This window comes from Tachysurus vachellii, chromosome 20, assembly GCF_030014155.1.
Source record: "Tachysurus vachellii isolate PV-2020 chromosome 20, HZAU_Pvac_v1, whole genome shotgun sequence".
Lineage (NCBI taxonomy): Eukaryota > Metazoa > Chordata > Actinopteri > Siluriformes > Bagridae > Tachysurus > Tachysurus vachellii.
Genome location: NC_083479.1, coordinates 15,910,978 through 15,933,045, shown reverse-complemented (window position 1 = coordinate 15,933,045; position 22,068 = coordinate 15,910,978). Strand labels below are relative to the sequence as shown.

General features: G+C 39.9%; 3 protein-coding genes across 4 annotated transcripts in view; all 3 read right to left on the bottom strand.

Moving 5' to 3' along the window:
* Positions 1 to 1,223: 1,223 nt before the first annotated feature.
* hdhd2 (haloacid dehalogenase-like hydrolase domain containing 2) lies at positions 1,224 to 6,444 on the bottom strand. Of its 2 annotated transcripts, none has more exons than XM_060895818.1 (7): positions 6,393 to 6,444; positions 4,415 to 4,518; positions 2,641 to 2,849; positions 2,444 to 2,528; positions 1,901 to 2,117; positions 1,751 to 1,814; positions 1,224 to 1,660 (listed from the first exon to the last, which is right to left on the bottom strand). In XM_060895818.1, exons 2-7 carry the CDS (start codon positions 4,513 to 4,515, stop codon positions 1,548 to 1,550), a joined length of 789 nt encoding a protein of 262 aa, XP_060751801.1. In that variant the 5' UTR covers positions 4,516 to 4,518; positions 6,393 to 6,444; the 3' UTR covers positions 1,224 to 1,547. The 2 variants fall into 2 exon arrangements, with proteins under 2 accessions (XP_060751801.1, XP_060751800.1); XM_060895817.1 differs by having other exon boundaries at positions 4,415 to 4,521; positions 6,393 to 6,436.
* Positions 6,445 to 7,273: 829 nt separating this feature from the next.
* On the bottom strand, positions 7,274 to 17,070 carry katnal2 (katanin p60 subunit A-like 2). Its single transcript, XM_060895940.1, has 16 exons — positions 16,963 to 17,070; positions 16,439 to 16,509; positions 16,171 to 16,337; positions 13,812 to 13,848; positions 13,613 to 13,733; positions 13,398 to 13,496; positions 12,627 to 12,725; positions 12,454 to 12,531; positions 11,760 to 11,858; positions 10,993 to 11,056; positions 10,320 to 10,438; positions 9,990 to 10,081; positions 9,618 to 9,728; positions 9,360 to 9,522; positions 8,771 to 8,873; positions 7,274 to 8,672 (listed from the first exon to the last, which is right to left on the bottom strand). The coding sequence occupies exons 1-16, from the start codon at positions 17,011 to 17,013 to the stop codon at positions 8,533 to 8,535; spliced, it is 1,614 nt and encodes a 537-aa protein (XP_060751923.1). The 5' UTR covers positions 17,014 to 17,070; the 3' UTR covers positions 7,274 to 8,532.
* Positions 17,071 to 18,778: 1,708 nt separating this feature from the next.
* sigmar1 (sigma non-opioid intracellular receptor 1) overlaps positions 18,779 to 22,068 on the bottom strand; it is a 9,179-nt gene continuing 5,889 nt past the window's right edge. The window contains exons 2-4 of the mRNA XM_060896367.1: positions 20,799 to 20,999; positions 20,436 to 20,528; positions 18,779 to 19,413 (exon numbers count right to left, since the gene is read on the bottom strand). Of these exons, the coding sequence (XP_060752350.1) occupies positions 19,184 to 19,413; positions 20,436 to 20,528; positions 20,799 to 20,999 (524 nt within the window). The 3' untranslated portion in view covers positions 18,779 to 19,183. The remainder of the gene's footprint in view (positions 19,414 to 20,435; positions 20,529 to 20,798; positions 21,000 to 22,068) is intronic.

Genomic DNA, 22,068 nt, shown 5'->3' with positions numbered 1-22,068 from the left:
GTGTGAGTGTGTGTGTGAGTGTGTGTGTGAGTGTGTGTGTGAGTGTGTGTGTGAGTGTGTGAGTGAGTGTGTGAGTGAGTGTGTGAGTGTGTGTGTGAGTGAGTGAGTGTGTGTGTGAGTGAGTGTGTGAGTGAGTGTGTGAGTGAGTGTGTGAGTGAGTGTGTGAGTGAGTGAGTGTGTGAGTGTGTCTGTGAGTGTGTCTGTGTGTGTGTCTGTGAGTGTGTGAGTGAGTGTGTGAGTGAGTGTGTGAGTGAGTGTGTGAGTGAGTGTGTGTGAGTGTGTGAGTGTGTGAGTGTGTGAGTGAGTGAGTGTGAATGTGTGTGTGTCTGTGAGTGAGTGTGTGAGTGAGTGTGAATGTGTGTGTGTCTGTGAGTGAGTGTGTGAGTGAGTGAGTGTGTGTGAGTGAGTGTGAATGTGTGTGTGTCTGTGAGTGAGTGTGTGAGTGAGTGAGTGAGTGAGTGTGTGAGTGAGTGAGTGTGTGAGTGAGTGAGTGTGTGAGTGAGTGTGTGAGTGTGTGTGTGTGTGTGAGTGAGTGTGTCTGTGAGTGTGTGTGTCTCTGAGTGTGTCTGTGAGTGTGTGTGTCTCTGAGTGTCTGTGAGTGTGAGTGTGTGAGAGAGTGTGTGAGAGTGTGTGAGAGTGTGTGTCCATGTTCAGCATTGAATTTCTTTGTCATGTCACTCCACAGTGGTGTTTAATGGCGCACATGAAAGTGAGTGAGTGAGTGTGTGAGTGAGTGAGTGTGTCTGTGTGTGTGAGTGAGTGAGTGAGTGTGTGAGTGAGTGTGAGTGAGTGTGTGAGTGTGTGTGTGTGTGTGAGTGAGTGTGTCTGTGAGTGTGTGTGTCTCTGAGTGTGTCTGTGAGTGTGTGTGTCTCTGAGTGTCTGTGAGTGTGAGTGTGTGAGAGAGTGTGTGTGAGAGAGTGTGTGAGAGAGTGTGTGAGAGTGTGTGTGAGAGTGTGTGTCCATGTTCAGCATTGAATTTCTTTGTCATGTCACTCCACAGTGGTGTTTAATGGCGCACATGAAAGCAGATGCTCAGGGCTTTATGAATTTGTGGTTTTTATAAGAATTTCTGTTTTTTCTAAGTCTATCAGACACAATATACACAGTGATAAGTTCTAAACACGCCAGAAATGATTTTTTTTTTCTTAAAAGGGCAGAAATGATTTATCTACCTTATCAAAATGAATGTAAACCAGGACATCACACTGTACAGACAGCGATGATTATTGTATATCTGTATAGTTTATAGTGATAATAATCAGCTCAGCTTTAACACACAAGTCTGGAGTGTAATGCAGTCACATTTACGCTTCAATTTTTATGTAATTATCAGAATATTTTTCCCCCATGGTTGTTATAATACTGGAATTACATGTCAGCTGGTCAGATGACCGACTGAAACTTACAAATGCAGAAGAACACAAAAACCTACAACCGCATTCCTGTCCATCAGCAGACATTTTAACACGATGCTACAGAATGTATTACTGTATTGTTGTTTTTTTTGGCACACGTACATTTGCACGTATCAACCGTACCATCAGGAGTTATTTAGTGTCTAGCAGATGTTGAAGGATGTGACTAACAGCTTCAGGGAAGCTCTCACACGTCAGGTAAGGAGGAGGATTGATTTTATCTTCATCACCTGCTCTGTATTTTCCTGTCAACACCAAAATGTACGAGTTAAATACAAGTTAAATTTGTGAAACTGTGTATTAAAGCATTGAATGCAAAATGAGGTGAAAAGTACCGGTTTTGACTAACATTCCCAGCATCCCTGTGTTCTGAGCTCCGCCAACATCGTCTCTGGCATCCTGCAGAAGTGAATGACAGAAAAATGGTTTATAGTAAATGTAAAATCTGCAGCGTTTGTATCGATGACACGATGCGTCACGCTCACGTCTCCGATCATAACGGCCTCCTCGGGGCTGCAGTTCAGATCTCGCAGAGCTTCCAAGAAGAAGGTTTTCTCAGGTTTGCCCACCACAGTGGCCTGTGTGTCAGTGGAATATTCCAGACCCGTCACGAACGGTCCGGGTCCCAGCGCCAAGCCGTCTTTCCTCTTGTAATAACGGGCTTTGTGGATGGCGATGAGAGGGGCACCGTCCAGAATTAGCCTAATGCAGAAAGGAAAAAAGAAACGAGTCTTATTAAAATGAAGTCAGTTTTCCCTTGTAAACAAAAACAGTGTGAAAAGCGCAACTTGGTCGTTTGAGGAGAATCCAACGTTACACGGAATACATGGACTGTATTGAGATTTATTTGCGATTTGAGGAAACTGTCACAAAACTGCTTAACACTGTGTCACTCACATTATTTCTTCATCAAAAAACAATCAGCAGCAAATGAATTAGACAATAATAGAGCATTTATAATACCTATATAACTGGTAATTCTGTTATTGCACCAGGATAATGATATATAATGTATACTGAGACCTCACCTGAAAGCTTTATTAAGCTTCTCATAGTTGAAGTGTTCGGGTGCTAAGCCTATAACGACAGCGTTAGGATCTGACGTTTCTATACCTGGGATGAGAACAAAGTGTGAACTTTTAAGTGTAATGACACTTCCAGAATAATCAGATAAGCATTAGGTGTTTCGTGAATTAAATATGGTGCATCAGTGCTGTCAGATCACCTGCAAAATCCTCCAGTGCACTTTCCTCTACCAGCAGCAGCGGGCGCACGTTCTTCTGCTCCAACAGGTTTCGTGCTGCAGTCAACGACGTAAAGATCTCCTGCTCTTGGATGTCAAAGCCGAGACGCTGCAGTCGTTCGTGTAGCGTCCTCTTACACTCTTTGGTTGTGTTGGTTACAAATTTGACAGCCACTGCAGCACGACGCAATCTTAACAAAAACGATGAGAAAAAAAAACGCAGAAGATTATTTGTAACATACAGATGTGCAGTGATGTTACATGTTACATGTACAGTAGTAACAGCAGCATATGATGAGCAGTGATGTTACATGTAGTAACAGCAGGATATGATGAACAGTGATGTTACATGTTACATGTAGTAACAGCAGGATATGATGAACAGTGATGTTACATGTTACATGTAGTAACAGCAGGATATGATGAACAGTGATGTTACATGTTACATGTTACATGTAGTAACAGCAGGATATGATGAGCAGTGATGTTACATGTACAGTAGTAACAGCAGCATATGATGAGCAGTGATGTGACATGTAGTAACAGCAGCATATGATGAGCAGTGATGTTACATGTAGTAACAGCAGGATATGATGAACAGTGATGTTACATGTTACATGTAGTAACAGCAGGATATGATGAACAGTGATGTTACATGTTACATGTAGTAACAGCAGGATATGATGAGCAGTGATGTTACATGTAGTAACAGCAGGATATGATGAACAGTGATGTTACATGTTACATGTAGTAACAGCAGGATATGATGAACAGTGATGTTACATGTTACATGTAGTAACAGCAGGATATGATGAGCAGTGATGTTACATGTTACATGTAGTAACAGCAGGATATGATGAGCAGTGATGTTACATGTAGTAACAGTACAGTGTGTGCGATCAGTACAGAAGCGATGTGACAAATGTGCAGGTGTGTTACAGGTGTGTAAGGAAGTCTTTATAATATTTGAACTAATCTTGCATCGTGACCAAAGATTTCTTTGTGCATTGTTCATTACAGCAGATCTACAAACTTTTGGAAATCTCGCATGCAACAGTGTCAAAGCCGTGACCTGCTTTCAGTCGTGAGAGCTACACTGGTTGTGAGTTAGAGGAATTTGTCTTCTATAAAGAGAAGGTGTACTGTGTGTAGCACAAATCCACAGGAGGTTTATTTCAGAAACATGGCATTTGTGCTGATTAATTATGTTGGTTGTAGAAGCAGCATTCTGTTTTGTTTATTCTTCTTAGACAAAAATGTATTAATTGCTACTCCTCCTAGGGCTTTCGAGCCACATGCACTAAAATCGGATAGGTCATAGACCTTGGTCTGACGTTTGTTGCTGTTACTTTTCTAAGCTTTTCTAAGTTACTTTTTTGATTTTGCATAAATTGGGGCGGGGCCCCGCCCCAATTTATGCAAAATCAAAAAACTTTCCACAACATTGACATGTGACATCGAAACAATCAGAACAATGAAGAGAATCACGTCACGGGTATTCTGTTGACATCACATGCTCGTATCCACTTGCCTCCGAATGTACTGGCACCCTGTCATCCTGGCATTTGGGAATACTTGCTCCGACAATCCAACATTAAAGTTTGTCACGACAAACTTTACAAATATAGTTCCTGAATTGTGACTTTATTATACCCCAGTGTCTTTTTCAAAGAGCACCGTAAGGCTTAATAATTATGGGTGTAGGCGATATTACTAACTGAGCTCATCATTGACATTGTCCTTTATTTTATCTAACCTTGTGAGTGCTTCCTGAGCTCCAGGTACAGCTGCATCCTCAATGTGAAGAGTCCCACTTAAATCAATGAGCACGGCTTTAAGGGCCCGGCGAGACGCCATCACCTGCTAATCAAATAAAAAATTCATCAGATAATGAATTAAACGCTATTTAATCCCAGTCAGAATGACATTCTTAATAATATTTATAATTAAGTTGGGATAATTTGCACATTTATATTTCAATTTGCACATTTTTCCACTGTACATACAACTGTCTTCATTATATATGCGTTCATGTCTTATCAATGCCATTCTGTTTACACTGTGGAGCTCCTGTACTAGAACAAATTCCTCGTATGTGAAAACATACTTGGCAATAAAGATCTTTCTGATTCGGATTTACAATCGTGTCAAATATTTAGGATTTATGTAATGAAATACTCGACTTCTACTTTTATTGACATGGTCGTTTATTTTCACTTTAGTTAACATGTTTATCCGTTACCTGCTTATTAGTAGTGCCGGTATAATTTAGGTCATGCTTCATCTCTACTTAATGAGAGCGATGAAGAAAAACTTTAGTTCTTTAGTCTGTACAGCTTTCTCATCTGTACACTGTGCTAAAACAGATATTAAAGCCACTTTGCATTTTACATTGCGTTTTGGGGCTTTTGCTGTATTTTGTTTACCTTGGAAGTGGGAAGTGAGCTTGGAATAAATCATTTTCAACCTTTGTGCATTTGGGCCACAAAGTGAGTATAAAGAAAAAAAAAAGACAAAAACAAAAACATGGGAACCACGTCAGCAACAAGTGTGAGGAATAACGTATGATTTTCATCTCGAATCTGTTTAGTCAAGTGTTACAGATTTAACAGTGTATGTGATTGCTGAATATGAATATGATTGCTGATATGTTGATTGATTAACATTTACATTACATTTACATCATTGCTCTTTACACATGCTGTCTCACATTTTAGTTGATTGCTGTTTTGCACAATACTTTACAATACTTCAGGTAACTGCTGCTATAATACTAATGTGTTCATTCCAGTATTTGTGCACACGCAATGCTGATTGAACAGTATTTATACTGGTTGGCGCTGTTTATGTTTATTGTCTTTTGTGTATTGTCTTGTATTTTCTGTCTTGCACTGCCTTTTTGTCTTATCCTGCACTGTCTTTCTGTCTTGTCCTGCACTGCCTTTCTGTGTTTTTGTCTTGTCGTCTTGTCCTGCACTGCCTTTCTGTGTTTTTGTCTTGTCCTGCACTGCCTTTCTGTGTTTCTGTCTTGTCCTGCACTGTCTGTACCAGGTTGCACAGATGCACCTCATGTATCTAGGACTACTTACTAAGTCCTTATAGCTATGTGTTTGTTTTATGTAGCACCCTGATCCTGGAGAAACTTTGTCTCATTTCACTGTGTACTGCAACAGCTATATATGGATAAAATGACAATAAAAGCTTCTTGACTTGATTTAGCAGACACCTTTATCCAGAGTGACTTACAATTTCTCTCAATTTATACAACTGAGCAATTGAAGGTTAAGGGCCTTGCTCAGGGGCCCAGCAGTGGCAGCTTGGTGGACCTGGGATTCGAACTCATAACCTTCAGTAATCCAACACCTCTCATAACCACTAGGCTACAACATCCCTTTTATACAATCTATAGATTAAATCATGTAAAGGCTCTTTGTTTACAGCTTTGTTGTGCACGGTCATGTTGATTTGCCCTCACTTTCAGAACTAAAAGGAAGTTTAAGGGCTGTTTTTGTTGGTACGAGCTGTGATGATGAAACACTTTGTGTCTCTTCTGTTAAAGATCATGAGAACTTCATTATTTTGCTGAAGCTTGATCCTGATCATTAAACCTAATGCATTTGCTAAATTAGTAATAAAATAACGGCTTAAAAACGCATTAAATTCAATGAGAAACCGATCAAACACTCTAAAGACACTAAACACTGTCATATACAAGCAGTTTAAAGGATCCTTACTTAAGATAACCGGCTTGTTTGGTTCTTCTTCTTCGTTGCTTTTTGTATGGAATACTAGCGCATACTTGCATACTAGCGCCACTAGCTGGAATGGAGGAGAAATGAAACGCGAGGAAAGTACATATAGGGGGGGAAAAATAAACAGCTATCTTGCAGCTAAACTGCAGGTTTCCTCCAAATTTCCTCCTGTTTCTTCCTACAAACCTGCTGGAAATGTTAAATTGCTGTAAATGTATCTGTGTGTATTTGACTGCTACTTGCTACTGGCAATTTGACAGTAACAATTGAGAGAATGGGGGGGGGGGTACGGTGGCTTAGTGGTTAGCACATTCACCTCACACCTCCAGGGTTGGGGGTTCGATTCCCGCCTCCACCTTGTGTGTGTGGAGTTTGCATGTTCTCCCCGTGCCTCGGGGGTTTCCTCCGGGTACTCCGGTTTCCTCCCCTGGTCCAAAGACATGCATGGTAGGTTGATTGGCATCTCTGGAAAATTGTCCGTAGTGTGTGATTGTGTGAGTGAATGAGAGTGTGTGTGTGTGTGCCCTGCGATGGGTTGGCACTCCGTCCAGGGTGTATCCTGCCTTGATGCCCGATGACGCCTGAGGTAGGCACAGGCTCCCCGTGACCCGAGGTAGTTTGGATAAGCAGTAGAAAATGAGTGAGAGAGTGATTGAATTGAGAGAATGTGCAGTAAATGTTGTTTTTTCCTTTCTTTTGGGTTATTATTAATATTATTATTACCATCATTAATACTGTGCAGATTATAAAAGAACTTCTGTGCATTTCTAAAGCATGTTACAAATGCATAAAAGTGGCTATGGAGCTTATAAGGTATAACTGAGGCATAAAATGCAAGACTTCTCACTAGTTCATGACACAAATTGCAGTAGATGTAATATTAGATGTTAAGAGTTTTATTGATGTATTGTTGTGAGAGCATTTTGTTGTACTCTGATAATTACAGTGGGTGAGATGGTGACAAAATAAACCCATGAATGAATTCGGGTTATTATCTGTGCAGAGTTTCATATTCTATCTTCTTATGGGTTTCCTCCAAGTTATCAGTTTGCCTCCCACCGCTCAAAATGTGCTTGTTGTTAGACCCTAAATTGCCCCTAAGTGTAAATATGTGTGTATTGTTCTTTAAGATGGACTGATGTTCGATCGGGCCTGATCAGGATAAAGCTGTTAGTGAAGATGAACGTGGAATGAGTATTTGTGATTAGTCTTTTTTTGTATTATAAATACAAAAACAAATTTAAAAATATAATAATATCTGTACATTCATTAGAATGTAATCTGTCTCTGTACTGTATCGTGTCATTTTCCTGCTGTTGTTCCCTGTATTATGTCGTTGATCTGCTGTTGTTCCCTGTATGATGCCGTTTTCCTGCTGTTGTTCCCTGTATTATGTCGTTGATCTGCTGTTGTTCCCTGTATTATGTGGTTGATCTGCTGTTGTTCCCTGTATTATGTCGTTGATCTGCTGTTGTTCCCTGTATTATGTGGTTGATCTGCTGTTGTTCCCTGTATTATGTCGTTGATCTGCTGTTGTTCCCTGTATTATGCCGTTTTCCTGCTGTTGTTCCCTGTATTATGTCGTTGATCTGCTGTTGTTCCCTGTATTATGTCGTTGATCTGCTGTTGTTCCCTGTATTATGTCGTTGATCTGCTGTTGTTCCCTGTATTATGTGGTTGATCTGCTGTTGTTCCCTGTATTATGTGGTTGATCTGCTGTTGTTCCCTGTATTATGTCGTTGATCTGCTGTTGTTCCCTGTATTATGTCGTTGATCTGCTGTTGTTCCCTGTATTATGTCGTTGATCTGCTGTTGTTCCCTGTATTATGTCGTTGATCTGCTGTTGTTCCCTGTATTATGTTGTTTTCCTGCTGTTGTTCCCTGTATTATGTCGTTGATCTGCTGTTGTTTCCTGTATTATGTTGTTTTCCTGTTGTTGTTTCCTGTATTATGTCGTTGATCTGCTGTTGTTTCCTGTATTATGTCGTTTTCCTGCTGTGGTTTCCTGTATTATGTCGTTGATCTGTTGTTGTTCCCAGTATTATGTTGTTTTCCTGCTGTTGTTTCCCGTATTATGGTATTGTCTGCATTATATTGTTGTCTAGCTGTATGGTATGCAAGGTCAGACAGACTCATACTCTCTCTCCCAGGCAGAGTATCTGTCTGTCAGGTTCCTGGCTGATGGTTTGGTGTGAGCGATGACCTGCAGGAAATCCTCCGTGGTCACTGTTTCTAGTTGAATAAGCGGCATGTGGCTGTGACCTGTGAAGACAAGAGACTGAGCTGAAGCGGTGCATTTTAACACATGTTCAAATAGTTTCGATGTGAGAAGGGAAAACAAGTAGTAAACACAGTCTTACCCTCACTGTGATTTTCCAGGGTGTCGAAAATCTTCCTGACAGGCCTCATCGCCGCTTCCTTACAGACCAGCCTGATATCTGAACCAGAGTAACCTTCTGTTTCCTGAAATATCAAAAGGTCTGTTATTAACACAAGCATCCTTAAAGGAACATGTATACGTCTAGTGATTATGGTGCCAGTTTGCTGGTTGGTGCTGTTATTGCTGTGAGAAGCTAAGACAGTGCTAGCACAGTTACAATGGGGGTTTCTCAGAATTTTGTTTTAAAAAGAATATAATAGTAAACATAAGTGATCATGGTCAGGATTTGGCGTTTGCTCCTACAAAACTAAAGAGCAAGAACTCTTTTTTCTAATTATCACTCTATCGGATGACGAGCGTGATGGCTTTGATGGTGGTATTAGCATGAGAGTTGATATTTTGCAAGCTTACTCGCTTTAGGCATTAAAAGAGATTAAACAAGGTCTGAAATTCTACAATTGTCACATCTGTTGCACTTGTTTTAAGCTCTTCCAGAGTCATGCTGTATTAAAACCTGTATGCTTGCTTCATAATCTCATTTGTTATACGGTGTTGTTCATGTGACGCACCTCTGCAAGCACATCATAGCCTAGCTCAGTTCGCAGCTCCACCCCTCCTGTATTGCTGACTGGAGGAAGCCAGTGATTGATCATGGCCTTTCTGGCTGAAGCACAAGGCAGACCCACAAGTATCCTCTTCTCCAGTCTTCTCAGCATTGCATGGTCCAGTTCCCTGCGACCGAAACAGAGTAAGAGAGGTTTGAAAATGAACCTACAGTGTATTAACCTATAGTGTGTGACAGCAGCAGTTTATTTTCTCCTGCACACCAGGGTAGATTTGAGGCAGCCAGAACAAACACCAGGTCGTTAGAACGTGCCAGTCCATCCATCTGAACCAGGAGCTCTGTCTTCATCCTCCTGCTGCCTTCATGCTCACCTCTTAGGAACGAACAGTAAAGAAGTAGTTAGTACGCTTGTGCTTTTCAATACATGGAAATTCAGTCAACATGGCAAACTAATAGCCTCGTTATTAACTAAAGCTTTATACACATTAATAAAAGTCATATGTATGTTGCAATTTGCCACTATGAGGGCGTGGCACCTGAACGGAATGATTAGGAAATGTGTCCACGTACATGTTGATATATAATGCATGATGACACTACAGCATTATAGAATATTGCAGAAAATGAACCTTACCCTGGACCAACACCTCTCTGACTTATCACTGACTCCAGCTCATCCAGAAAGATGGTGGATGGGGCATGATATCTCGCCAACTCAAACAAAACCTGCAACAACAACAACAAAATTGTATTCGTCAATACCATATTTTAAAAATAGAGTACACTTGCTGAGATTCTGTGGAGTAACAGAATGTCATGATGAATTATACTGGTCTGAAAGAAATAATAATAATAATAATAATAATAATAATAAACACTTTCCTCCACTGCTTTATTATTGAACTATACTGCTGTGTAGGACTAAACCATGTGAGATTTCTACACAGATTCTGATGATACTGACCCGAACCAGCTTCTCAGAATCACCTCTCCATTTGCTTACGATGCTGGATGCAGAGATGTTAAAAAACGTTGTGTTGCATTCTGTAGCTACGGCTTTTGCTAGCATAGTCTTTCCTGTGCCTGTGTGTTTTAAGATAAATACAAGACACAACATAAGAATATGATCACATGCAGTCGTGAGTTTAAACCAGGAAACACCCAGGATCTGGATCTAGATCTGGATTTAGTACTGGACCTCTCCCCTTCACTGTATTTCTGCACTAACACTTTAACTCTGGACTGTCACTTTGACTCTGGACTTGCCCAGTACCACTTTACACACACCATACTGCACATGGACACTTTAAGGACAATCATTAAAAAACATACGCATTTATGTATATTTATGTAAATGTATATACATTATTTTTCACTTTTCACTTATTTTCATATTTTATTTCTTTTTATATAGTTTATCCTTTTTTTTTTTATTTATCTACCTCCTAATCACTTTTGGTTATATTTTATATCCCAATTTGCATTCCTTATGTTTCAATACCAGACAGATCAAAAAGCATTTCACTGCATGTCGTACTCTGTATGTACTGTATGTGTATGTGACAAATAAAATTAGATTTTTGATTTATTTCTTTATTTTTTTGTTATCCTGTTTGACCTTGAACACAAACACTGACCTGGAGGCCCATAAAGCAGCAAACCCTTCCATGGCGAGAGAATTCCTGTGAACAACTGAGGGTACTGCAGAGAACGAGAAAATATATAAAGCACATGAGTGAGGCATACGTGTGATGATGACAGAGCTGCTGTTAATGGAAATGAATTAATACCTTCTGACTAATCAGAATAGAGAATATCAGAGTGCTGTGGTATAAATTACATTCCACACTCATTTCTCTCATCATTAGATGGTGACAAAAACAATCTTACATGTTATTGATGGTCTGAACAGACACCCAGTGGGTGACGTCTTAGTAGTATTATTTACTGTTCTACTAACAGGCTTAACAGACTCAGGGGACCCTCACTGAGCTGCTTTAAAATGAAATGTTGACAAAAAGTGATTAGTATAATCATAATAGAAAATATATATCTATATATCTATATATCTATATATATATATCTATATATATCTCTCAAGTACTACTTGCGATATTTTTCTTTTTTACTTTTCACAAATGATCATTTTTATTAATAAAACAGACACAAATAATCTTTATTACATGCCATGAGTCATGACCCTGCCATAGATTTTTCATCGCCGTGTAAAAAGAAAATGACTAAGAAATGACAAGGGGAAAGGTTGGGTGGTATTCAAGTATGGATTTAATGCCAGTGAAAGCTATAACCACCCCGCTTTGCTATCCTCTTAGCCTTTAGTGAGATATTTAGAATCGAAGCATGGTGGCAGTTTGAGAAATACCAGTGTTTAGCAGCTGTGCACCTTAATGGGGTAGACGACAGCCTCTTTGACTAATCGCTTGGCAGCCTCCAGGCCTATAATGTCGTCCCAGTGCACGTTGGGGTTGTGTAAATAGATATCCTTTAGGGAAAGACAGGAGAAAGATGAAACACAGCAATTCATTAATATCCGAGTATGCGTGTGTGTGTGTGTGTGTGTTTCTTCTGACTCACATACAGAATAAGGCTGTTACATGTGTAAAATAATCTGATAACTGCACTGAATACTAATCGATTCACTAATCGATTCACTAATCGACTCACTAATTGACTCACTAACTGAATTAACTCAAGTGTTTGCATGGATTTAAGATGATAACACAGGTTTAACTTCATATTTATATCTGAATACATGACAAACAACCTCCATTAAACTCAATAAAAAGAAAAGATAAAAATCTTCACATTTAAACATACTTCACATTAACTAAGTATGATGCTTTGTCACTGTTTCATGTTTCAATACATACTATATTGACAAATTAGGGAATTTTTATTAAAGTTTAATTTTTTTAAAGTGAACTTGTACATGAACAGAATTGTATTGTGAATGATCTATCTATCTATCTATCTATCTATCTATCTATCTATCTATCTATCTATCTATCTATCTATCTATCTATCTATCTATCATTTTATTTTAGAAGAATTGTACGGTTTGTGTAAGCTGCACTTACTCTGCTAATAACAGCTGCAAGCTCTCTCATCTCACCGTTCATCCCGCAGAAGGCACTGACTGGTTTGAGCAGCCGCTCCTGTGTGTAGCCGAATGCCATAGCAATTAGAAATTTGCTATAAAAGCCTCTATGTATATACACAGTACATGATGGTTAGAAGGCTGTGAACTTACTGAAGGATCAGGATTGCAGGACAAGCTGTTTGTTGCTGTTTCGTTAAATGTGCCTTTAATAGCATCCTGAATGAGACCCCTGTAGTCCACCAGTTGACCCTAAACATGGAGTTAAAATGGAATGACATTTTTTGAGAAAAAGCTTTTTTTAATACATTACATTAGCATGGATTTCATTGCATATACCAGCTGGTTAAAATATTATTCTTTAACCCCTATAGGTGGGAATAGTTAACAATGTTTTCTCATCAGCTCTACCCAACCATCACTAAATGTATAGTGAGCTATTTTAGTGATTGGTAAAACTCAAATTTCAAATCAGTACAGCGGCCCTGTATGTATAGCCCAAAGATCATGAGTTTTACTCACTTTTCTGGCCGCAAGCTTCAGAATCTTGACGGTTGTAATATTATGGGCTCGGGATTATTATTCACAGGGAATTCTGAACTCTGAATTCAGGATTATTCAAGTTTTGTTTGAAGCAACCAGCAGTAGGTGAATAAGATGTCCTTGAATGTTTGCTGATTTATTTGAGAAACAATTTACGGTTGGTCATTTTGTTGTCAGTCAATTGTTAGTGTACGTCGGTGGGTTTTGGCCATGTTTTGAGATGAAGTTTTGTCTAAAATGATGACTAGAGGTCTGGCTTGCAAGAACAGTGCAAGAGTTTACTGTGTTTACAGGAACAAATTGATGGCTGGGTAGAGACGTGGCTATTTCCTGATTACCTTTTTTTTTAAACTGAAATCTGAAAAGCAAGATAGGGGCTACCTTCTTCATCTGTGTCCCTTCCCCAACTCCATTCCTAATGATGGGTGACACATTGAGGCCAAACTCATTGCTCTCTGGAAGATATGATCCTCTGTTCTCCTGAAACAAAATCAGACAGTTGCAATGTCTGTGACCAACCACTGAGAAAAGCAATCTGGGGGAGATTTGGCATCAAAGCATCCAGCTTTAAACAGTCGTGAGATAAAGAAACTCACTGTGCCAGATTTCATCCAGTCCTTCCCTGCTGCCTTAGACTCCTGCTTTTTAATCCCATTCCTAGAATGTGGACGCTGAACACTTGTGATCCTGGGCAGTGTTTGTGTTACACTTGAGGCCCTTTTAGACAGTTGTTTTTTTTAAAGGAGACTGAAATGGATACATGATAAATTCTGTAAAAATATCAAGCATACTGACCTCTTCTTATCGGAGCTTCTCACACGTCTATTCTCACCTGGAATAGAGGAGGCATGCATTACCAATGTGTGTGCAGATTTTACTATACAGAAATGTTAATTGAAAATCTTTCAGATTAGAGACGAGAGACATGACGTACGGCTAAATATGGTGACCCATACTCAGAATTCGTTCTCTGCATTTAACCCATCCAAAGTGCACACACACAGCAGTGAACACACACACCGTGAACACAAACCTGGAGCAGTGGGCAGCCATTTATGCTGCGGCACCCGGGGAGCAGTTGGGGGCACCTTGCTCAAGGGCACCTCAGTCGTGGTATTGCCAGCCCGAGACTCGAACCCACAACCTTAGGGTTAGGAGTCTCTCTAACACTATTAACCAACTCTCTAATCATTAGGCCACGGCTTCCCCAAATTCCCCAGATTACTGTATAAACATAACAGAGCTGATTTAAAACGTTTCCTGTTTACTATTAAAAATAATTTTCATTCCTTTTGGAAGCTTGGACTGAAAAACTTGGATTTTAGTTAAGATAAAAATTGTTTTTAATTGCTTTTACTGTTATTACGTATAATTATGAGGATGTAAATATGATAAATTACTTTGTTGTCCATAAACCATGGAAAATCAAAATACAACCAACACACAAACACACACACAAAACCTTTCTGGTAATTTACAGAAAAAACATAAACTATTAAAAATATAATTAAGCTCAATACAGGTAGAAACAACGCAGATAAAGCAGAGAATTATGGCATTTAGATGCATTACAACAAGCTGCTTGAGTCCTGAGAGAGGATCACTGAATAATAACTTGACTAAACTTGAAGTTGTGTTCAGATGAAATTAAAATATAATTTTCTTTACACAACCTCAACATGTTTCTGGCTAAACCCTGATTGCCTCTGCCAGGAGGTTCATACTTTGCCATAGATGAATTTTTAATGAATTCATCTCTTTACATATCCAGGACAGAAACAGTTGAAGGACACAAAGCCAGTGTTTTGCAATGGTAAAAATATAGTACTACTAATTTAAAAACATTCTTCCGTAGACTGTTACATAAAGTTTATCTACAACAGTCTGCAATTTTGTTAAAAGTCTCAGTGCTTTTTTTTCCTTCTAGGAAAGACTTAACCAAATATTAATTGGATTTGTTTGATGTTAAAAATAAAAAAGTGTCTATACAGCATCACATTCTATTTAAGCTCAACATATCACCTGCTGTACATGTTATTTACTTTACATTCAATTTAATTCAATTCAAGTTTATTTGTATAGCGCTTTTTACAATGGACTTTGACTCAAAGCAGCTTTACAGAACATAAACATAGAACAAAAGGTTAATATAATATAAGAATAATATAAAGATTAATAGAATACAAAATTCAAGATTAATATTAGATATATTTAGTTCACAATGTGTGTGTATTTATCCCCTATGAGCAAGTCTGAGGTGACTCAGGCAGCAGTGGCAAGGAAAAACTCCCTTAGATGGTAAAGGAAGAAACCTTGAGAGGAACCAGACTCAAAGGGGAACCCATCCTCTACAACTCAAAGGGGAACCCATCCTCTACAACTCAAAGGGGAACCTCATCCTCTACAACTCAAAGGGGAACCTCATCCTCTACAACTCAAAGGGGAACCCATCCTCTACAACTCAAAGGGGAACCTCATCCTCTACAACTCAAAGGGGAACCTCATCCTCTACAACTCAAAGGGGAACCCATCCTCTACAACTCAAAGGGGAACCTCATCCTCTACAACTCAAAGGGGAACCCATCCTCTACAACTCAAAGGGGAACCTCATCCTCTACAACTCAAAGGGGAACCCATCCTCTACAACTCAAAGGGGAACCTCATCCTCTACAACTCAAAGGGGAACCTCATCCTCTACAACTCAAAGGGGAACCCATCCTCTACAACTCAAAGGGGAACCTCATCCTCTACAACTCAAAGGGGAACCCATCCTCTACAACTCAAAGGGGAACCTCATCCTCTACAACTCAAAAGGGAACCCATCCTCTACAACTCAAAGGGGAACCCATCCTCTACAACTCAAAGGGGAACCCATCCTCTACAACTCAAAAGGGAACCCATCCTCTACAACTCAAAGGGGAACCTCATCCTCTACAACTCAAAGGGGAACCCATCCTCTACAACTCAAAGGGGAACCTCATCCTCTACAACTCAAAGGGGAACCCATCCTCTACAACTCAAAAGGGAACCCATCCTCTACAACTCAAAGGGGAACCTCATCCTCTACAACTCAAAGGGGAACCCATCCCCAACCCATACATAAAGGGTGCCAATGATTCTTTTATTTATAAGGACAGAATATACTTACTCTTACCTTGTTCTGGCAGTTTCTTAGTTAGCTTGGGATATTTCTGAAACTTAATGAAGTAAAAGCTTTCATACTCCATGAGAACCGTCTCCAAATCAACATTGTCACACACTTCAAACCTGTGCAACCCAATACGTGTCTCTCGTTCCAGTGCATTAGCAGCATCCACATACCTGTTTAGACGAATAGAAAGAATAAAGTTAGACATTTTTTGTCTGAATCCCAGTGATTCATGAGGATAAGATTAACTTAATACAGAAACTTAAAATCTCACCCTTCGTCCATTAAATGATAATAAATTAATGTAAGCAAATTCCTTCTTCTGGTTTCTGTTCTTAATTCATCCTGGAAAAAAAGAACAGTTTGTTAAAACACCCTGCAACATGTATTAGAAGGATGCAACAGGCAAATACTTTTTTATTTTTAAATAGCAGAAACCACATAGAATCACAAGATGGAGCCAAACGTCCACCATTACGGCTTAAAAGCAATCACGTGACACGTTGCCTAGCAACGCAAGACAGCAGACCGTTTATCAGTCGCAAATTAGCGTTTTTTTATGACACAATTTTCCACACACAACAGGAATTATTCATTAATTTACAAAACAAAGTATTAGTATTGTTTATTAGAACAAATATAATATTTTAATTCAATAACAGACAACACGGCTTACTTCTAAAGTTAACCTAACTGGGTAAATAGTAGCTAGGTTAGAGGCTAGGCTAGGCTTAGCTAGACTTAAAATAATAATAACAATAACAGCAATAATAAAAACAATAATAACTGCTCACTTACTGCTTCTCTTGCCTGGTTAGCAATTTTGATGGCTTGATATGACATCTCCATTGTGTTTATTGTAGATTAAATGTGGACTATAGCCGCAGCACATATGAACTCAGCGACCGGTTGCACGCGCAGCCTCTGTGACGTCACGTCTACGTCACGACTGTTTATATTTTATATATATCGTCCCTAGAAAACGTGTTTAGTTCTTTGGTTTATTCATTATGAAACCCCTTAATAATATAGCAACTTATGTTATATTTTCATTTGTAGCATTCAGCAGACGCCCTTATCCATTTATCTTATTTAAGGGTTAAGGGCCTTGCTCAGGGGCCCAGCAGTGGCAGCCTGGTGGACGTGGGATTCGAACTCACAACCTTCTGATTTGTACCCCCAACAGCTTAATCACTAGGCTACAACATCACATGACCTACACCACTTACACACACTTCCATTATACATCCATGAAATTGAACGCAGACTAGGCCTTGTCACCCAAATCAGTGCCTGATCTCACTAACGGCTTTGGGCCGAACGATCACATCCCAACATCCACACTCCATCTAATAGATGTTCTTAAAAGGGCGGAGGTTATTCGATTCAATTCTATTAAATTTTATTTGTATAGCGCTTGGGGGGCACGGTGGCTTAGTGGTTAGCACGTTCGCCTCACACCTCCAGGGTTGGGGGTTCGATTCCCGCCTCCGCCTTGTGTGTGGAGTTTGCATGTTCTCCCCGTGCCTCGGGGGTTTCCTCTGGGTACTCCGGTTTCCTCCCCCGATCCAAAGACATGCATGGTAGGTTGATTGGCATCTCTGGAAAATTGTCCATAGTGTGTGATTGCGTGAGTGAATGAGAGTGTGTGTGTGTCCTGCGATGGGTTGGCACTCCGTCCAGGGTGTACCCTGCCTTGATGCCCAATGATGCCTGAGATAGGCACAGGCTCCCCGTGACCCGAGGTAGTTCGTATAAGCGGTAGAAAATAAGTGAGTGAGAGTGTATAGCGCTTTTAACAATGGACATTGTCTCAAAGCAGCTTTACAGAACATAATAAATATAGTACAAAAAGTTCAAAACATATTTAAATGTATTTGTAATTAACCCCTAATGAGCATGGCTGAGGCAACTGTGGCAAGGAAAAGGTGCTTTAGATGAAAGAGGAAGAAACCTTGAGAGGAACCAGACTCAAAAGGGAACCCATCCTCATTTGGGTGACACCCAAAGGTTATAACAGCAATGTGGGGACTAAAACCAGGAATGAGATATTGAGATAATTCATCACATATTCATTCCTTCACCAGAGTTTCCATTTTTTTTTCTTTTTACAAATAGCTTTAAGCACCAGTCATGGAACCACAGACACAAAGACGCTATGTGTGCCAGAGAAATAACTAAATAAATAAATTTTGTTTGTCGATCGTATTTCCGCTTATTGGCATGCGGTAGGAAACTGGAGAAGCAAGAGGACATGTGGAGAACATGCGAATCTCAAAGGACCGAAACACACATGTAACACTTCTCATTTTTATGCAATTTATTAAACCTTATTATATAATCCATAGCTGCGCCATAATACCTTTATGGTCATTTTATTAATAGATGAGAGATTTTATCCCTCCCATCTCAAGACATTGTGAGCAGTCATTGTGAGCTACCTGTCTAATTTTCAAGGATCTGTTTAACCCTCTGGCACTCTTATAATGCTATTACAGGAATGAAGTTACATTTCACTTTAATTGGATCCACCAGGTACCTGAGAGAACAGTCTAAAAAGGAGATGAAAGACAGTTCAGCCATGCAATTACTTAATGTAAATGTAACAGCACAGAACAGTACAAAGTTTTATTGCAGAGAAAGTCTGGTCAGAAACGATTGCAATAAACAATTCACACAACATTCTGATGATAGTTATTCCAGCAGCGACACGTATCAGGTTTTTACAGTCCAAGGTGTTTAGTGAGGTATTGCAAGTAATGAATAATTCTGTGTTTGTACATCAGATGCATTTTAGTGAACAATGACTTAATTGTTAGACTGTACTCCCCTCCATCCACCAACATTGGATAGTCACATACACAAGATGTCATTTATGTTGTGAGAACCATTTTTCTCAGGCTGTCAGGATTCGCCTGAAATAAATTCAGTCCATAAGCTCTGATTGTCTGTTCTTCTTTTATGGCAGTCTGTTACAGGATGGCACTGAAGTAGCACAATGGTCCTGGAGATATGGTCTTTAGAAGACACCAGCTTCAGTCAGGAAAGTGTTAGCCTCCAGTAGCAGACACTTCATGTACACACGGAAAGTGTAGAATAGTGTTACAAAGTCCTGTGTGCTGAACACCGTGTCTGCTAGTGCAAAGCTCAGCGTGGACGGTATGAACCCTCTGCCATATTCCACCATCCAGGTCCCTGCGGTCCACTGCACCGAGGTCGCCTCGCCCACAGAGTGCACGATTGTATCACCTGCCAAAGCCCGAACCACAATGTTTAAACAAAGTTTAAAACTCTTTCCTCAAAGCTTGCATGGAACTGGTGTGTGGTAATTATGAAAATTATTAAAAGAGATACACCAGCATTATTTCAGCCTAAATTCTATTCAATGGTCTGTGGCTTATTACCACAGACAAGATTTTTTTTTATTTCATTGTACTGAGAAGAAACTGAGGAGATTTTTGTTTACTTGATACTTAAGGCAATTGTTACATTTTTCAGTACATATTTAGAACACACAAGAATATAATATAACCATTATACCATCTGTACTGTTTGTCCTATGCAAGTTTGTGGAGAACCTGGAGCCTAAGCCAAGGAACCCAGGGCCCAAGGTGGGGGACACACTGGATGGGGTGCTAAACCATCACTAGTAACAATCTCTCATAAACACAAACATACATATACACACATTATATATATACACATATATATATATATATATATATATATATATATATATATATATATATATATATATATATATATATATATATTTTTTTTTCACAGCCTACAAAGCATGTCTTTGACCTCAGAGAGGAAACCCCTAAAGCACTGGGAGAACATACAAACACACATCGCAGAAGCATGAAACAATCCTTGTAAAGGTGTGAGGAAAACATGCTAACCACTAAGCTGCCTTATTTTTATAACATCAATTGTTTGCGTCTTGCTGGCAGATTTACAGCAGTGTTGTTTTGTTCGAAACTGAGGCACTTGCATATTTATTTTCACCTTTGTTGACCACCTTGGTAAAGCAACACCGCAAATTTCTCTGTTCTGAAGAATTGTAACGACAATTCTGTAGTGTTTAAAAAAAAAAAAAAAAAAAAAAAAATCCATGTTTGCAAACACGATTATTAGGTTTTGATTAAAGCGCTTATCTGTGTTTTTTTCCTTTTTTTTCAAACTTTGTGCAGAGAAACTTCTGCTGGAGTATTCCTTTAAAAGGTGTCATCAAGTGGATTCTTTGAATATTTCTTCTGAATTCATACCTGGGTAGTAAGTCTCGCTTTTAGTTGATCCTTCTTTCCATTGCCTGAATGTCCCAGAAATAACAGTGTCTGATATCTCAGCCCAATATCGACCTGAGAAACAAATAATAATCTTTTAGTGTTGATCAGCACATCTTATAAGCAAAGGCAATATACAGGGGAGGGAAGGTTATGCTTTCCACAAAGTGGAATGCAGGCATTTATAAATGTGCTCAAAGGTTAATCAAACCGCACCCTGATCTTTTAAAGGGCAAATGATGAGATAACCCAATGCATCCCAGAGCAACTTGCTTTAATCTGGAGAAATGGAGGACACCAGAATTGAGGTACCTTATGGCAGTCTACACAACTCAGAGTACTCACCCGAGTGTCCACTTGTGTCAACGGCGGTCCCGAAGAGCAGAACGTACTCTGTGAGGGAAGCGTGGAGCAAACACATGGAACCCATCCAACCCCCCGCGTTTACAAACACCCACTGCAGGTCCTCGTCAGGAAGGATGCGGCCCGGGTAGCGTTTCCGCAACTCCACCACTACTTTAGAGAAGGCCTGCTCATGATCCTGACCTACAGGATCATAAACACACAAGTACAGATAGTGCAAAAGAGATAAAAGTTAAACAGATCTGATCTGCATTCTGGGAATATTGTCACAGAAGTCTAACCTGACGACAAAAAAAAGGAATCTATTAGCACATACGTATATAAAAAAAGTAAACAACCTTTTTTGGTTCACAACCCTTGTTCATTTTAAATATAAAGAGAGCTCTATGACTGACTTTCAGATACTCAATACTAAATATTAAAGTATCCTTTATTAATGAAGTATGCACTGACACAGTGCCACCAAACAGTCTCTGAGGTCCCTGGTACAAACGTGAGCTTGTATTAGGTTCTCTTCAGAGTTTTGTATGTTTTCTCCTTGTGGGTTTCCTGCTAAAAAAAACACTGATTGGAATGGCTGTTTGTGGACTACAGTTCAGCGTTCAACACCATAATTCCCTTCACGCTCACCTCTAAGTCGGAGGTCCTGGGACAGCCTGCCGCTGTGTCAGTGGATCTCCAACTTCCTGACAGACAGACCACAAGCCATACGGGTGGGCAAATACACCTCATCCACCCTCACCCTCTGCACTGGAGCTTCCAAGGGTTGTGTTCTGAACCCCCTGCTGTACTCACTGTACACATGTGACTGTGTGGCCACTTCCAACTCCACCACCATCGTCAAGTTTGACGACACTGTTGTGGTGGGCCTGATCTCCAACAATGACGAGACGGCCTACCTACAGGAGACTAAAACCCTGGAGAGATGGTGCCAGGAGAACAATCTTCTCCTGAATGTCAGTGGACTTCAGCACGAAGCAGGAGCGGTCATACCCACCGCTAAACATCAACGGGACCCCAGTGGAGACAGTGGACAGATTCCGGCACCTAAGTGTTCACATGACACAGGACCTGTCTTGGTCATGTCACATCAACACCCTGGTGAAGAAGGCCCAGTGTCTGTACCATCTGAGACGATTAAGGGAGTTCAAACTACCCTCTCAGGTGCTAAAGACTTTCTACACCTGCACCACTGAGAGCGTCCTGACGGTTAGCATCACTTCCTGGTTCGGGAACAGCACCATGCAGGACA

Coding starts and splice junctions, on each gene's coding strand:
- hdhd2 (XM_060895818.1), bottom strand. CDS start 4,515: ATGGCGTCTCGCCGGGCCCTTAAAGCCGTGCTCATTGATTTAAGTGGG. Junction 2,529..2,640: donor TGCACTGGAGGATTTTGCAG/GTGATCTGACAG, acceptor TTCTCATCCCAG/GTATAGAAACGTCAGATCCT. Junction 2,118..2,443: donor AAGCTTAATAAAGCTTTCAG/GTGAGGTCTCAG, acceptor TTTCTGCATTAG/GCTAATTCTGGACGGTGCCC.
- katnal2 (XM_060895940.1), bottom strand. CDS start 17,013: ATGGAGATGTCATATCAAGCCATCAAAATTGCTAACCAGGCAAGAGAA. Junction 11,859..12,453: donor TTGCAGCTGTTATTAGCAGA/GTAAGTGCAGCT, acceptor CTTTCCCTAAAG/GATATCTATTTACACAACCC. Junction 8,874..9,359: donor GCTATGATGTGCTTGCAGAG/GTGCGTCACATG, acceptor TTGATATTTCAG/GAAACAGAAGGTTACTCTGG.